General features: G+C 39.0%; 1 protein-coding gene across 1 annotated transcript in view; it reads left to right on the top strand.

The window, feature by feature from the left end:
* LOC128735179 (roundabout homolog 2-like) overlaps positions 1-18,624 on the top strand; it is a 144,403-nt gene that overhangs the window by 63,900 nt on the left and 61,879 nt on the right. Inside the window, exon 4 of the mRNA XM_053829674.1 lies at positions 13,803-14,072. Coding sequence (XP_053685649.1) covers positions 13,803-14,072 — 270 coding nt within the window. The remainder of the gene's footprint in view (positions 1-13,802; positions 14,073-18,624) is intronic.

Below are 18,624 nucleotides of genomic sequence, written 5' to 3'. Positions count from 1 at the left end.
CGGCACACCGGACGCCAAACGCTGACAGCGTAATAATCCTTCCAGTGTGCTGCTCGCGTCAGCAACTTTCCGGTAGTGTTCTAGCCTGTCCCTTTGGGGATCACAGAGGAAAAGGTTATTCGCCTGTTTTCTTTCGTGTTTCATCGCCACAATAACCAAGTACACAGCATTTTGGATGGCCACCCCCTCGGTGAACCGTTTTGACGGTGCACTGCTCGAAACAAAGAACAAGGCTTGATTTATGATCTTTCTTTTGGCCCAAGACGCTTTTCGGTACCGTTTCCACAAGACAAAGGAAAGTCACCCATCCTCGTACCCCAACTACAGATGCACCCGTCGTACTGGTGGATTGCAGAAGCGGGGATGCCAGTAGGGAGTCAATTCGTTCGAGCCGACGATAAACAGAAATAAAAATTCTGTAGCACATTCTGTCGATGCTTGTCCTTTGGAAAGCGGCCAATCGAAAGCCCGGGCCTGCTTGAACCACCGGGGTCACGTTTTGGCAAGCTGATTGAATGCCGCGCTCCAGCGATAAAACTAAATCAGGAAATCAGCCGATAAGCAATTGACATCTCCTCGGAGCACTGCTGTTTTTTCTGCTGCTGCTGCTGCAGTAATCACCGCGACGGCAGTCCTGAACTGACGCCGGACGTGATCGGAAGACTGCGTCGTTCATGTGGAGGGATGTGTGAGAGTCAGCAGAGCAGTTTATTATTTTTCGTTTCAGACAGCAACGGTGAAAGCGAGTGTCTCCGCGGGTACCTAATGCTATCGTAGGTTATTGAATGTTTGATTGTTCATGTAATACAAATTGATTTTGACCTAAAATTACGGTTTTTTAGTCATACTGAGTAATAACATCCGTCTCGGAAAGCTTTTCTTAAGCAAATCTAATTGTATCAATACCATATCGAAATAAAAGATTTTAAGTTTCTATCCCAAATATGCCTAATAAGAGAAAAACAATTTTGTAGAAAAGAATTTCAAAATATTTGTTGAAAATTACGCAAAAAGAAGTGGTCTCACTATAATACCATGTGGAACGAAAGATATTTACATTAAGCGTATAAACACATATTGAGATATAAAATTTAAAAGTTAAAAATACTAAAACGAAATACATATTTAGAAAAAATGAGACACTATGAATTTTGATTAACGGAATTCCAGTAAACCGAAGAACAAAAGAAAGAAAAACTATTTAATAAGCGCAGTATTTTACTTTTGTAGTTAAAAGTTACGAAACAAAAAACAAATATACTATACTACATGCTTTTGAGACTTAATCCATAAAGACACATTTCAGTGCTACGAGACCCAGTGCCCACCACGCAAATCAGATCCTATTTAGGCAAATACCTGATATATAACTGGAAAGTGAAATCCTTTTTAGTCACTAATTTTACAAGCTATTTACCAAAAATTTGGCGAAACAAGAACCAATTTACACGGTAAAAATGGTTGCTAATTGTGTCCCGTAAGACTAAAGAATGTAACTAAAGATATTTAAACCGAACCACGTGCTTAATTCAAATCACGTGGATCTGAGTTTGAGGACACATCAAAGTTGCGCTGGCGAGAATGTGCATTTGGAAACAATTTGGCGAAAGCAAGAACACAAACTACTGCTGTCTTATTACCTGTCTTATTACGCATCCATACAGAATCATATTTTTTATCGAAAACACTGCAGCTATAGCGCACTTTTCCAACACAAACATCAGATCCGAGTAGGTTTTTCGTGGTCCTATAAAAAGCTTGTTGGAACGAGGGGATTTTGTCACTTTTCCTGACATACTTCCCTATCACAGACACCAAATTTTTTCTAGGTTTATCGTAGTCCTAAAAGAAACTTGTTGCGACGCGGAGGTTTTGTCACTTTTTCTGACGTGTTTTCCAAGCAGAGACATCAAATTGGTCTAGGTTTAATCGTCGTAACAAATCTTCGACCTGTTGGGACGAAGCTTGCCATAAGACATAGTCCTTCGTTAAAATATATGAAATATTGTGATTTTTTTTTGTGAGATTATAGTCACTTTAATTCGTGACTTCTGTGGGATTGGGATTTGAACCCGGGTGCCGGGTCCTCGACGTAAGAGGCGTGAATGCTAACCACTCCACCGGGACTGATCCCAAATGTTGTAATTTAATTACGCAATAACGATACGTGAATGTTGCAAGACACCAATTCAGTGCAATATTGGGGCAAAAATGACGAAAAAATTACTAAAAAACGCTAGAAACATGGCATAAGATTTGATTCGAATACGATACAAGAATGAAATAACAAAAGCTGCAAAAAATGACATAAAAAATATGTAAAAAGTTACAAAAATGTCACAGAAAAATGGAAACAATGGTACAGAAAAATGTCACAAAAATTACAAATAAAAGTTTGACAAACAGTTTCACAAAAATGACACAAAAATTATACAAAAATGATATAAAAATTAAACAAAATGGCATATAAATGGTACAAACTCTATGCAAAAATTTCCCAACAAATATACGAAAATGGTGCAAATTGTATACAAAAATACCAATATAACAGACATATGTTAGACCAACTTCGTGTTTTTGTCTTGGCCGACATAATGAGGGGATGAGAAAACCTACGAAGAAAACGAGAAGACGAGGGGACGAGAAAGAAAGTAATGAAGCAATGGTGTTGTGAGAGTGAGAGTGGGACAAGACGTGAAGAAAAAAGAGCAAAAAATTAGCTACGGAGGTGTCATTGAAACAACGCTTATTAAGTACTAGTTGGGCCCGAATCGTACGATCCGGGAAATATAACTGTCTGTTCAGAATTCAGAAAACTGCGGATACATTCCATTGGCCAGTGTTTGTGGATCTTTGTATTAGTCCTTTGAGTTCTTATATTGCATTATATAGCTCTTAGATGTTGCACATAAAAGAGTCATTGCCGAAAGCTGAAGCAAATAGTTTTTATGGTCGTATTGGATTTTATTTAACTGAATAAGAATATTATCTCCACTGTACTGATTCTATAGATGGGCAATATGGCTTTTTGGTGTGAGTGGCTCTGAACCGTCTATTGTCTGCCGCAAACCGATTCATATGGTCGGTGTTAAGTCAGATAGAACCGAGTGGCAAAATTCCGACTTCGAGAAAAACGCATTCAAAGTTTGCTGCATTCGAAATCATCTTCTAACTCTGGCTGTTTGCAACATTTAAGTACTATAACATTTAAGTCTGATTAGAGTAAAATGTTGCTTAGAAAATTCTTGATCGTTAGCTATCATTAACTCATTTTTTTAAATTTTGCTACTTGGTCCAGTCTGATTTAACACCGACCATATGATATCGCGGCAAGCAATCGAGTCAAGCAGTTGTTTCGAGCAGTCGAGTCGAATAGTCAAGTCGAACAGTCAAATCGAGCAGTTAAATCAAGTTGTTCAGTCAAGTAGTGCAATCGAGAAGTTGAGTCGAGCAGTCGAGCGGAGCAGTCGAGTCGAGCAGTTGAATCGAGTGGTCAAGTCGAGCAGTTAAAGCTAGCAGTCCAGTCGAGCAGTTAAGTCGAGTAGTCCAGTCAAACAGTTGGATCGAGTAGTCTAGCAGAGCAGTCGAGTCGAGCAGTCGAATCGAATGGTTTAGTTAAGCAGCCGGGTCAAGCGGTTAAGTCGAACAGTTGAGTCGAGCATTTCATTCGAGCAGTCGAGTCGAGAAGTTGAGTTGAGTAGTTCAGTTGAACAGTTTATTCGAGCAGTTGAGTCAAGTAGTCCAGTTGAGCAGTTGAGTCGAGCAGTTGAGTCGAGCAGTCGAGTCAAGTAGTCCAGTCGAGTAGTCCAGTTGAGCACTCGAATCGAATAGTTTAGTCAGGTATTCGGATCAAGTGGTTCAGTCGAGCAGTTAAGTCGAACAGTTGAGTCGACCAGTCGAGTCGAGTAGTCCAGTCAAGCAGTTGAATCGAGCAGTCGGGTTGAGTGGCTAAGTCAAGCAGTCTAGTCGAGCTGTTGAATAAAGCTGTCAGTTGAGTCGAGCAATCAAATCGAGTAGTCTAGTCGAGCAGTAAATCGAGCAATCGGGTTGAGCAGTTGAGTCGAGCAGCCGATTAGAATAGTCCAATCGAGTAGTTGAGTCAAGCAGTTCATTCGACCAGTTGAATCGAGTAGTCCAGTCGAGCAGTGGAATCAAGTAGTTGAATCGAGCAGTTGAGGCGAGCGTTGAATCGAATAGTTGAGTCGAGCAAATGAATCATGCTGTCCAGTCAAGCAGTCCAGTCGAATCGAACAGTCCAGTCAAGCAGTTCAATCGTGCACTTAAGTTGAGTAGTCAAATCGAGTAGTAAGTCAAGCAAATGTGTTAAACAGTCGAATCGAGTAGTTAAGTCGAATAGTCCACTCGAGCAGTTAAATCGAGCTGTTCAGTCAAGAATCAAGTCGATCTGTCCAATCAAGCAGCTGAGTCGAGCAGTCGAATCGAACAGTTCAGTCGAGCAGTTCAGTTAAGCAGTCCAGTCGAGCAATTAAATCGAGCAATCTAATCGACCAGTCCAGTCGAGCAGTCTAGTCAACCAGTTGAGCAATCGAGCAGTCCAGCAGTCGACCAGTGAGATGACTGAGAATACAACTCATTGCTACGAAAGCATGAGGTCCGGTCAGGGATCTGTTTTTAGTTACCGATAAGCCTCTTATGACGTCCTGTCAGAGACCTTGTTTTCGGTACAGACATAAGCCTCTTATATAAATACTAGCTGTAACCCCCGCGCGTTGCCTCGCGTTTAATTGTGCGCAAATTGGTGGTACGCTATGTAACTCCCCGAGCATGCAAATGATAGCAAAATATATTATGGAAATCGAATAACTAGTATCAAAATTTGGTCTTGTTTTGGCTGACATAGTTGGTAAAATAATAAAAACTAATTTCAAATTTTTGCTCCTTTAAGACCAAAAAAATAAATACTTGTGTTATTTGAATAACAAAGCGATAACATGACTGTATTCAGAGTTTAGAATAACATATTTTAGTATTATTAAGGTATTGAATAACAAAAGCAGTAGCATATGAGCTATTAAAAAATCATTTTATAAAATATTTATAATCTAAAATCTCTTTAATCAATAAAAAATTTGTTTATGAAATACATCGAATGTCATTTTAAGGCCATAATAAGATATGATAACAAAATCAGCTATTAAACTCATCTTACAATCACTGTTCTAAATATCTACTCAATAAAAAATGTGTTACAGTATCCCCCCGCTAATCCGACACCCAATAATCCGACGACTCAATAGTCCGGATCTCGCTACTCCGGAAAATTCCGAATTAAAACGTATTGTACTTGACTTCTTTCAATCGAACACTACCTTCGTTTGGCGTCTCCGTTAAAGTCAGAATGGCACTCTTTCTAACTAAATGGAAATGGCACATGGTGCTGCTTCTAACTACGTTCACTTTTGCCATGGCTATAATATTTTCATTGCTACTCTCAATCGACAATACGTTCACTTTTGCCATGGCTATAATATTTTCATTGCTACTCTCAATAGACTGATGTGCTTGCGCTTATTTCGACACTAACTAAGAATTTCAAAGTATTTTGTTGACGAAATTGAGCATTACCGAGTATAAAACATAGTTATTGCGTACTTTCGACAGATATTTTCAAAAATTTCCGGAGTTGTTTACGTATGGATGTAAACAAAACCACATTTCAAACTCACACTGACGTCAGTTTGACTGTCGGATTATCGAGTCAAAATTCGCTAACCGACTATAAATTTGTCGGATTAGCGGGGCGGTACTGTATCAATGTATCTCCATATCTATTCAATAACAAAATATACTATTATAACACAGTTTGATATGGTTTTTATATTATTTTGCTCTTCGCTCCTGCTCGGGTCTATGAGGTGCAACTACGTTACTTTTGCTCGTCTTGAATGTAATCTGGTATGATTGGTTTGAGTCTTTGCTTAATGTGGGCGATTATTACCACAAAAATACATATCGCGCCCCTCGTTTTGGCGACAAACACAAGCCTCTTATAATTATAAATATAATAAGATAATAAGATGTGTACCGTTCCTTTTTGCCCTAGCTTTCCCCTTCACGCCTTATCCCACTCTGTTTGGATACTGCAAACACCTTTGTTTTATTATTCTCTTCTACCATCCGCTCCGTTGATTTTAAAAACTGACGTTATGAAAAAGTAAATAAATGCCTGGCCAATAGAAAGAAAAACTCGATGTTGGTCTATTCTATATTCTGTTTTAATAAACAAGCTTCTTTTGTTCACAATAATTCTATTCTACGGAAGAAACAGTTTGTATTAACAATTTTCGAATTATTTGTCACGCTTCTGCAAGGAAACACCAAGCCGTTTGCCAGCTAGGCGAAAAAGATTATTGTGTGCAGACTGCTAAAAGGTACAATTATGCCTGTTGGCGTACCTCTCACCCAAACCAAAAAATATTTGAACCGATCAGCGAAGATGTGCCTTTTGGCAGAAGTTCGTGACTTTTGTTCGTTTGCTGTCAATAAAAATGCGACCTGCAATTGTCACGAAATGTTTTGTCGCAATCAGCAACTGTCTGATTTCAATCATTCGATTTCGCATTATTGTGGGATGAGAAAGCTACCTTCCACTGAAAACCGAATTTCCCATTCCGTTCGACCAGCTCCAGAGGAGCAAAGCAATTCGGTTCGATGCGGCAGTCGATCGTATCAACATTTAACACGCTTTACTGAAGTGTTTCAGCTTCTGCCCAGTGGCCATTCATTGCGCGGCAATGTTAGCAGCGAAAATCGAACGTCAAAATCGTTTAAACTGCGTGTAACGATAATGTTCCACGGTACGTCCCTTGATTGTTCTCCTGCGATTTATGCGTCTGTTTGCACCGATCGGAGTGGAGCCCCCGGGGGCAGACACCCATCCGGTTGATCCGTCCGAAATCTGTCCGTCCGTCCGCCACATCAGTCAGTCAGTCAGTCAGTCGGTAAGCTTCCGATGGCAAGCCATCCATGGTGTGGCAAACGGTGCCGCATAAAGAAAAATGGGCTGAATCTTTCCATCATACAGCACTCTGGCCGATCATCGTTCCGGCGCGTCGATGTTTAAGCCATTTTACCGGGGTTGATTCGCTGCTGCTTATGCATGTCGATGGGTATCTTACGGCCTGCGGGCTTTCGGGACGGCGAAGGAATTGCATGCAGATTTAAGTACTTCAGATAAGTGCACCATGTAATTGAATGTTGCAGGCCACTTTTGTGCTGATAGTAAAATGGTTGGGCGTTGCCCAACTCAAAGGTACCGTGTTGTGAAAATCTCCATCCTCGTTCGAAGTAGCCAAGCCAGCAAACGAGTCGCCAAATCCATCCTAAGTACCTTTTCTAATCCGACGGCCAGTGATAAAGTGCGCTGATAATACCATCAACCTTATCCCGTCCTGGGCCTGGCAGAACGAAACCGATCGTACATCAGCCGTAAATCTTGCTCCGACTAAAATTGTCTCCAGCAGTGCATTGTCACGATAAATTAAGCTAAATTGTCTTAAATACCAACTGCTAGCGAAAGCGGCGACGACTGCGGTAGAAAACATCCTGGCAGCAGCCAGTGTCTCACCGGCACATGTTTTTCCGCTTGCTCTTCCGATTCACCTTCACCAGCCGGGCCGGGCCCGGCCGTTTACGTTGCACGTTGCGGTTGTTCCGAGGCTGAAGCTGTTACCATTTTCATGATAATCGGTCTCGTCGTCGTCCACGTTGTTGCCGGTTGTCGACTTGTGAAATTCTTTCCGAAACTGTGCAAGCGGCGCGATGGCGGATGACGCGTGCGGGAGCATTCTTGAATGTTGAGCTTTAATTTGTATTTATTTACCCTTCCAACAAGCGGCAGCGAACGAGCGAACCCCGTCAGCCGATCGATGTTGCCGAGAAAATGCAAGGAAAATAGCGAACATTCCAAACTTTGCAATTCTGCTCGGCACGCACCGGTCGCAAAGTTTACCGGAAAGCACAAATGACAACTTCGTTGTTTGTGCAGGGGGCCCCTGATAAGTGTTGACATTCAGCGTCATCTGTCAAGTTTGCTATTTGGCTGCTGATAGCGCTGGGATAGTTGGTTGAGGCGGCTTTTTGTTCGATGTGTGTTCTGGTGAGATGGAACTATTCTTGAATCATCAAGCATTGCTTTTGTGTCGGCTTTATTAATTTCATTTAAATGTTGTATCGTATCTAATATAATTGATTTGTTGAAATTTTGAGTATCTCAAACAACATATTTGTTTACGGAACGTAATCAGTGTACAGGCCGGACTCGATTATCCGGGGATTCGATTATCAAAACAAAAAATCAGAATAAAAAATTTTGTTCCAAAAATAATGATTCGATTACCCGGGCTAAAAATCGGATAATCGAGTCCGGGCTGTATTTTGATTTTTACAAAATCGTGGACGGCTAGTTACTAAGTTTTTTGATTATATCTGTACAGACTTCTGAGAGCACGCACCGCACTGCGATCCATGTTTAAATATTCTGCCCCATTCATAACTAACACGCTCTCGGTTTTGGCGCATTTTGACGACTTGTTGCTAAAACGAATATTGGGCTCTCGGAGATAATTTCTTTTGTATGATATAGTGCTATATGTATTAAGAGTGCACCGTGCAGCATTATGCCAAGGCACTTTACTCGAGCAATTTATTCATTCGTTTCCATTTGTCTATTTGTCGAAGAAACGCAATGCCGTTCATAAATCGTACTGATCACCAAGTTTATGTGTGACACCGTGCCAGCCTACCCGGTCATACCAAAGTCATAGAGCTGAAGTTGAGAGCACCGCGTTTGAGTTCTTTCTTTCCCAGATAGCGAGCCAGAACACAACACCGATACTGTGTTCAACTATCCAAAGCGTCGAGAGCGGTGCATGCATGAGTGGGTAAGAGCCGTGTCGCTCCGAGCGATACTTTTAACAAGTCTGATACCCGATCGAGTGCCTCTGTCGGAGCAGCAATCGACCTGCGAGTGTCAGTTCTCAAATACAGTACTCGTTCAACCTTTGTTATACTATAACAAAGCACAGTGGTCCAATTAGCGAAATACGTGATCGTGTGATATTGCGCCAAAACGTGAAGTTTTTCGCATATAGTGTCTTTAGAAACATTTCATGGTATAACAAGCCCTTTATTGTGAGAGAAATTTTTGGGTGATTAATTCCCTTAAAAGTGAGAGACGAAATTTATTTTCTCGTACATTCGAGATACAGGTTTGGTACTTTCGACGAAGTTATAGTAAATATCAATGCAAAAAACTTTGTCAAAGACACCAAACTTGTATCTCTTCATGGAAATTGTCTATGAAGCGTTATTCGTGAACAAACCCTTAAAACAGTTTTTTAACTCTGACTTATTCTGGTCAACTTTTACGTGTTCATAGTGTTCTAGAAAGCTGTTTATCTTGCTAAAATCAACGTTTTTCTAGAAAATTATTATACGTGATTTTCTGAAGTGTCGGAGATTTTGAGCTTTTTTGATGAAAAATAATGCTTATTTTATTTTTTGTTTGAGTAATGTGAATTGTTACTGTTACTGTTTTCCAATTAAATAGTTATTTAGTCATTCCGAGAAAATTCGGCCTTCTGTGACTGCTGTTGAAATTCGGCCATTTTGATTTCGGCCATTCGTGATTCGACCATTTGTGTTTCTGCCATGCGGTACCAGCCCATTATGAGTGCAATCTTTTGAAAAGATACTATGTAATCGAAGGTATTGAATAAAATAGACTTAAGTTAGTTATTTGGAAGCTTTTTTCTTATTATTTGCGTCAAATAATTTTAAGTCTGCATTTATTTTCGATTCGAAAATAGGCGAAAAAATTGCTGGTAACTCAATTTGTTAGAAAAAGATTGTCAACGTAAACAAAATGGCGTTTATTGCATCCGAAGTACATTTAAATTGCTCTATAAACATGACTGAGATGGATTTTTAAAACAACTATAACTTTTGAGGATACAAACAGATACAGACAATTGACACTCGCTTTTAAAGATTTTTTGTTGTACTTTTAAGTAGGAGTTGTTTGATCTGCCGCCATTTGCCACCTTGGGAAACATTTAAGCTCAAACTAGTACTATTTTTCATCAAAAATGCTCAAAATCTCCGAAACTGCAGAAAATCGCGTATAATAATGTTCTACAAAAACGTTGATTTAAGCAAGATAAACAACTTTCTAGAACACTATGAACACGTAAAAGTTGACCAGAATAAGTGAGGATTTAAAAACTGTTTTGAAGGGTTTGTCCACGAATAACGCTTCATAGACAATTTCCATGAAGAGATACAAGTATGGTGTCTTTGATAAAGTTGTTTGCATTGATATTTACTACAACTTTGCCGAAAGTACCAAAACTGTATCGCGAATATACGAGAAAATAAATTTCGTATCTCACTTTTAAGGGAATTAATCACCCAAAGATTTCTTTCACAAGAAGGGGCTTGTTATACCAATAAATGTTCCTAAAGACATTATATGCGAAAAACTTCACGTTTCGGCGCTATATCAAACGATCACGTATTTCGCTGATTGAACCACTGTGCAAAGGTTTAAAAATTGGTCGAAAAACACGAAGTTGATCCGAGTCACATATACCAATCGATAAGATTCGACGAATTGAGCATTTATGACGGTGAATATCTCAGCGAGATTTAAAGATACATCCTTACTTTCTTCGGCAAAGTTGTTCGTCATAAAATTTCCCATCTATACAGTATAGCTATGTTGCTCTAAGACACTGTTCGATACCCTGTTTTGATGTTTATTTAAATGAAATTTCGAAAATTTTAAATTTTTGCCGAATTCAATAAATTGTTGTAACCAAATATGACTCCAGACATGCCACCATAACTTTTTTATGAATGTATCAGATCCCAATGATTGTGAAAAAAATAGTTAAGTACCTTGTTTCATCTATTATAACATTTCTAAAAATATTTTTTTGAATTTACTCCTGAAAAATGCCATTTTTTCATAAAACTCAAATGTGCGACCCCTAAATCGCGGCAATCAATGTTGACGTCATATAAAAGTTTTGTTGTGACAACCCTAAGCTATCATTTGAGGGGTGAGCCCCCGGGTTTTCTGACATAGTGTTATTTTGGGACACTCCAATACACATGCATATGTGTTGATGATAACTACCATTACTGCCCATAAACGCATAATAGTCCCATGTGATTTTTCATCACTTTTGAAGTAAGCCTGGGAATCATCTATAAATTGTTCATTCTTTCAATATTTCAAATGTTATGTTTGTTCCCAAAATTTTGAAAAAAAAAATCAAACTATGTCAGTTACAAATAAACGCATAACAATCTCAGTAGTGAAAATATAAACATCTGCCTTTAGGAAATGCCTGGACCGATTTGACTGAATAATCACCAAAGGCAAAGTTTTGTGGCCTAAAAGAATTCTATTGAACAGAATTTGAATCGGATATACGGTTCCGAAGATATATCCGGAACAAGTTCCGGAATATATGAATCTTGAACATATAAGCACCTTGAATCATAACAAACCCGTCATGCGACACCTCCAAGTACTCGATATTGCAAAACTAGACCATTGTTAGTCGTATAAAATGTTCAAGACTTCATCGGCCAAATCTGAACACGTTCGGGAATGTTCCGGATCGGGTATCAGTATCTGAATTGAACTTAAATACAACATGTGATAACTTTAAGTACTCAAAATTGAAAAAGTAGTTCATTTGTCGTGATATAAAGTGTCCAGGATTACATTGGCCACAGCCGGACACGCTCTAAGAATGTTCCGAATACATCTAGGAAAACGGCCAGTTTCTAACTTAAACGAAACCCCAGAATGCGTCCCCGCTATTAACTCAAATTAACAAATTACTATTAAAAGGAAGACATTTATTGATTACTTTGAAATGTTATACAAATTTATCAGTATATTACATTGAATTGCATATATATTGATGATAACTACCATAGTGTTATCAAAAAGTAGAGTTATGTTCCGAAGACGCGACGAATTCTAACTCAAATGACAAATGAGATGGTATAACAAAGGTTCCTTTCACCAATAGGTGGATTTAATCGGGTTTTTTTCTTTCAAAAAATTTGTAGAGAATATAAGTAGTTCACTTAATAAAATCTATTCCTAGTTACGTAGTTAAAAGTAAGAAGTAAAGGATGGATAAACGAAAATTCATTAAGACATTAAAAATGTGAGTAAACATCAGTGAGCAAACATCAGTACTACGGGAGCAGATTCGGATGATCTGCGGAACAATGGTAGAAGCATTTACTTACACAACCACAAAATGGGTATTCACCCTACCGACCGCTCCGCATATGGGTGGATCGTGGGAACAAGTGGTTCGATCCGTCAAGGCGGAGATGAAAGCAGCCCATCAATGGCGGTGGTTAACTTACTTTGACGCTAGAAACAGAATGAATTGTAATTTAATAACACTAGCGTAATTTTCACTGAAACTCTTATGTTCAGCAATTTTCTATCGGACAACACTAGCGGCGTACAACCAATAGTTGGGATCATGTCTAACGTCAAATGAATATCTTTGGGGCATACTGAACGCGTGACTACTTAACACCCCTATTACGACGAACAAAATGGTTCAGGGTGATAAAACCTGTGGCTGTCAGAGATCAGGCGCCGGTCGATTAAACTGAACTTCAATATGAGACCCATTCGGAAGACCAATAAAAATCATCTATCACAAAAGGTCTTTGGATTAAAGTCCAATGAATATCTACTTTATCATCACTAATCAATAGCCAATCATAATTTATTGTACTTTATAGGTTATTCGATTTGCAATCACTGCAAGAAGTTAAATATTTTACGTTCAAAGCCGAACACTACTGACAATAGCAATATTGATTACTGCTCATAAGTTGACATTCAGTTACTCTGCTCAGGCAAGAAATCGAATTCCTTCGATTTTAATAATACGACCACTTATGAAATATTACTCTCCACATCTCGATTCATCAGCAAACATATCAACCCACAACGTATCGCAAATTCCATCGACGGAGAGAACGTGGTTCAATCAATCAGCTGCAATTTTCATCTCTGACTTCAACATTCACTTCTCCACCGGGGATAAAACGAGACAATAGATTCTAGCTTCATCTTCCATCAGCACAGCACAGAAAGGGAGCGTGGATGGATAAGACAGTAACGACAGCAATGGCAAACCGATTCCGACTACGATTTGCATATTCCCATTCAGTTCGGTTCGTTTTGGCTTGTATCTTGTTGTTGCTCGAGCTTCCCCAGTGCTGGCAGCAGCGGCAGTCAACGACGACGACGACGCTGTTGACATCTTTTCAATCAAGCTGAAATTGATGAAGCCTTGTGCCCGGACTTCGAAGCTTCGGGGCTTAATCGAATCAGCTGGGAGAAAAAGGAAATTCTCTTCGATTCACTGCAGCCTAGCCGCCAGCGCAGTCGACCACTCAAAATGTCATCTTCGGTGAATAATAGGGAAATCAATTCCCGATTGGAGTTGAGCAGACCGACGACTGACGACCGACCGACAAACCGTTCGCTGCCTGTCGCTGTGTGAAATTGTGGTTGTTCCGAAATTAAATTATGGTTTGCCGTTCAATTGTTGCTAGAGAGTACAGAGTACAGTTGCAGTGCTCCTGCGAGGGGAGCAAGGTTGGGGAAGGGAGGGAGTTTCCGTTCCGTGAGCGAGAAAATCCTATTACGGATAATTGTTCCGATTCCGAACATCGTCGTCGAATGGCTCATTTTCAACCACAATCGTTTCGCTTATTTCTTCCAGTTAAACCCTACTTCATCAATGAACCGACGGACATTACGGTGCTGGTCGGTCAACGAGTTCAGTTCCAGTGCACCGTCGGAGGCGACCCGCACCCGCAGATTCTGTGGAAAAAGGAGAATGGCCACATTCCCGTTGGTCGAGCCGAAATTCTCGAGGAGGATCGTAGTTTGGTGATCAAAAACGTCGCACAGGATGACCAAGGAATGTACATGTGCGAGGCGCACAACTCGGTCGGGCAGATCAACGCCAAAGCTCATCTGGTTGTTAATTGTAAGTATTATTTTCGAATCATTTTACTTTCTTTCGAATGAAAATTTCAACAATGTCAAACGTCAAATGTTCGTTCCTCTAATATTATCTCCAAGTAATTGCCTAAGGAACGACAAATGCCGATTTGCGGTTGCATCCACGGCGAAACCTTAAATTCTATCCACGTACGAATCCAATCTCATCGTGTAGCTCGCAACAGTCGTAGTTCATTCGCAGGGCGGTGCGGTGGTGCGGGAGCAACCCACCAGCATTATGACAATCCACTGATCGGGTGGAAACACGTTCGAACGATAACAATAATCTAATAGCTAATGGCACATTTGTTCGGTACCAACCGACGACGATGACGAGGACCGCAAGTTGGTCTTTCGAGCTGAAGAAGTACAAAAAAACGGTATGTTGCTTCCGTCACTGCTGTTGTGTACCCGGAGCCGGAAAGTTACAGTTGCTACTAGCATTTTTGCGATGCAGTCGGTTTCCACTGGTGCTGGCCGCATAAGCTTGCATCATACGTGTTATGATTTGATGTACAAAAAGTAGCTACAGCGGTTTCTTGTAGCTTTTGACTTAAGTTTCTGTGCATTAAATCTGTGCCGAAGGGATGGAGATGGTTGGGACGAGGGAAAAGTCAGCTGTGTCATGCAGGAAGAAGAAATTATTTCACACGTACGACGGAAGAAGTGGTTGAAATTGAGGTGACTTTTTCACTTGGAATTAGACGGCTTAGCAAAAGATAAGAACATCTTGAATCTATAGTCCGTTTTAAAATTTTTACTTTCCGTTTTCCATTTTTCATTTTTCATTCTTCATTCTTCATTCTTCATTCTTCATTCTTCATTCTTCATTCTTCATTCTTCATTCTTCATTCTTCATTCTTTATTCTTCATTCTTCATTCTTCATTCTTCATTCTTCATTCTTCATTCTTTATTCTTCATTCTTCATTCTTCATTCTTCATTCTTCATTCTTCATTCTTCATTCTTCATTCTTCATTCTTCATTCTTCATTCTTCATTCTTCATTTTCAAATTTTGATGTTTCATTGTTTTGGTGTTAACATTTTGATTCTGGCTCTTAGCTTCTGACTGTTTAGTTTTAGCTGGTTCCTTCAGGTTTTTTGATTTTGACTTTTTGCTTCTGGTTTGTTGCTTCTGATTTTATGCTTCAGACTTTTTAGCTTAGACTTTTTGCTTCTGGCCTTTTGATTTTGACCTGTTGGTTTTGACTTCCTGCTTCTTGTTTTTTGCTTCTTAATTTTAGCTTCTGCTTTTTATTGCTTTTGGCTTTAAGCTTGTGAATTTTTCCTTCAGGCTTTTTGCATCTAATTTTTTACTTCTAACTTGTTGCTTCTGGTTTTTTGTTTCTGGGTTTTTATTTCTGGCTTTCTGTTTCTGGCTTTTTGGTATTGACTTTTTGCTTCTGGCCTATTTTTTCTAACTTTTTGCTTGCAGCTTTTTGGTTTTAACTTTTTGAATTTTAATTCCTGCCTCTGACTTTTTGCTATTTACTTTTAGCTTCTGTTTTTTTTTGCTTTTGGCATTAAGCTTCTGACTGAAGTTTTTGGAGCGTCTTAGTAGAATACGAAACCTAAAAATAAAAAATAAGAAAACTTATCCAATTTAATTCTAGTATGTGTATTTTATTCACGACAGATACGTATTTCGCCTACGACTTGCAGGCTTCCTACGACTTGCAGTTCGAAAACAGACACTGAGGAAGCCTGCAAGTCGTAGGCGAAATACGTATCTGTCGTGAATAAAATACACATAGTAGAATTAAATTGGATAAGTTTTCTTATTTTTTATTTTTAGATTAAGCTTCTGACTTTTCCCTTCTGGCTTTTTGCTTCTTGTTTTTTGCTTCTGGTTTTTTGCATCTGGGTTTTTACATCTGACTTAATGTTTCTGGCTTTCTGCTTCTGGGTTTTTGCTTCTGTCTTATTGGTTTTGACTTTCTGCTTCTGGTGTTTCGTTTCTGACTTTTTAGTTTTGACTTTTTGTTTCTGGCTTCTTGGTTTTGGCCTTCGCCTCTGGCTTTTTGCTTCTGACTTTCTGCTTCAGACATTTTGGCTTAGACGTTTTGCTTCTGGCTTTTTGGTTTTGACTGTCTACTTCTGGTTTTTTGCTTCTTGCCCTTATCTTCTGATTTTTTGTTTCTGGTTTTGTGCTTCTGGTTTTTTGCTCTTACTTTTATCTTCTGATTTTTTTCCTCTGGTTTTTTGTTTCTGATTTTGTACTTCTGGTTTTTTGCTTCTGGTGCTTTGTTTCTGACTTTTTTCTGACTTCTGATTTTTTGCTATTGGCTTTTTGGTTATGATCATTTGCTTCGAGTTGTTTTGCTTCCGGTTCTTTGCTTGGGGCTTTTTGATGTTGTCTTTCTGCTTCTGGCTTGCTGCCTTTATCTTTTTGGTTATTTAGCAGCGACTTGTCGGCAGCTTTTACTCATTAGTTTTTAGTACCACAATATTTAAAATTTACATTTTATGGGTACTTTGCTTTCATTTGTAAATTACAAGTTGACACTTTGACGGTTGTTACGGCTCTGCTTTATTTTCCATCGATTGGGTTTTTCATCACTTCTTTTTGCTAAGTTTTTTATCCTGCTTTTCTGTTTTTTCGATTCTGGCTTTTCAGTTTTGACTTTTTAGTTCTGGTTTCTTGCTTCTGGCTTTTTGGATATTCCTTTATACATCTGGCTTGTTGCTCGTGGTTTTTTGCATGTGACTTTTTGCTCTTGGTTTTTTGATTCTGTTTTTTTTTTGCTCTGACTTTTTGTCTCTGGTTTTTTGTTCACGGTTTATGCGATTTGCTTTTTGATTTTCGATTTTCGATTTTGGATATTCGATTTTTGATATTCTATTTTTGATTTTCTATTTTTAACTTTTGACTATTCACTTTTGACTTTTGCCTTCTGACTATTGACATTTGACTTTTTGACTTTTTGACTTTTTGACTTTTTGACTTTTTGACTTTTTGACTTTTTGACTTTTTGACTTTTTGACTTTTTGACTTTTTGACTTTTTGACTTTTTGACTTTTTGACTTTTTGACTTTTTGACTTTTTGACTTTTGACTTTGACTTTTCGACTTTGACTTTTCGACTTTGACTTTTTGACTGTTGACTGTTGACTGTTGACTGTTGACTGTTGACTGTTGACTGTTGACTGTTGACTGTTGACTGTTGACTGTTGACTGTTGACTGTTGACTCTTGACTGTTGACTGTTGACTGTTGACTGTTGACTGTTGACTGTTGACTGTTGACTGTTGGCTGTTGACTGTTGACTGTTGGCTGTTGACTGTTGACTGTTGACTGTTGACTGTTGTGAAGTGAAAATGCTGATAACCCTTTTTTTTGCTCAATTAACCGTTATGTGTTCGACAGGGTACCCGGGTACCTTTTCAGATTTCAAAGTAAGAAATTCTAAAGTTTTCTTCGACCCAGGATACTGAAACTCTGTGACATCTCAGAACTAGCTAAATTACAACTTTTCATAAAATAAGTTTTCATGTAGCACTTAAGGGGGAGGAAAGGGGAAGCTTCGAAATTTTTTACCCTTTAAGTGCTCGACAAGGGTACCCGGGTACCCACAAATTGAAATGCTTGTAACTTTGGCAATATTTGACCGATTTGGACCAACTTACCACCTAAAGATTCAGGAACTTATCCACTTTCAATGGGGTTACAACAGAACCGGAAGTAGTTCATCTGGTTTCCGGAAATCCGGTATTCCGAGGATGTGTTCCGGAATTAAAGCTAAAAAGTGCTGAAAAGGATTTTTCTATCTTCGCTAAAGAGATAGAAGGTTACTGTCTTCTAGAAAATTTCTTGTAATAACATGCTCTAAAACTTTGCAGAACCCGTAAATGTGTTATATTGAAATTGAAGAAAAATATAAATTTTATTTTACTTTTAGGGGGATTAATCAAAATTTTAATTTCACCAAACGATAGAACTTTTAATTTCAAGAAACTCTTCCAAAGCCTTTATAAACCTAAAGTCAAGTTTTCCCACTCAAAACTGTAATACGCTTGTTTATTGAAGCACTGGTTTTGAACCACTGTGAAGCCCCACGGGAATATGTTGCGGAATGGCCATGCCGGGGCAAAATCATTAGATAGAGTTAAAACAATGAAAAACGACCTTCCGGAGTAATTTCATGAATTTAGATACCCATATTGCCAGTGTTGCAATCCAAACAGTTCTGTGGCCGCAGGAGGTCCCATGGGAACTTGTTCCAGAATGGCCATTCCTAGGATAAATCATTATACTGTTTTAAAACTATGAAAAATAACCTTTCGGAGTCATTTGAGGAATTTTGGATACCCATATTACTATGATTACATCCAAAATCTTAAAAAGTGCTTTAATTCCGGAACACACCCTCGGAATACCGAATTTCCGGGAATCAGATGAACCACTTCCGGTTCTGTTGTAACCCCACTGAAAGTGGATAAGTTCCTGAATCTTTAGGTGGTAAGATGGTCCAAATCGGTCAAACATTGCCAAAGTTACAAGCGTTTCAATTTGTGGGTACCCGGGTACCCTTGTCGAGCA

The sequence above is a fragment of the Sabethes cyaneus genome, chromosome 2, assembly GCF_943734655.1.
Source record: "Sabethes cyaneus chromosome 2, idSabCyanKW18_F2, whole genome shotgun sequence".
NCBI lineage: Eukaryota > Metazoa > Arthropoda > Insecta > Diptera > Culicidae > Sabethes > Sabethes cyaneus.
Note: the sequence above shows the minus strand (reverse complement) of the source record. Positions and strands in the feature narration are given on the sequence as shown.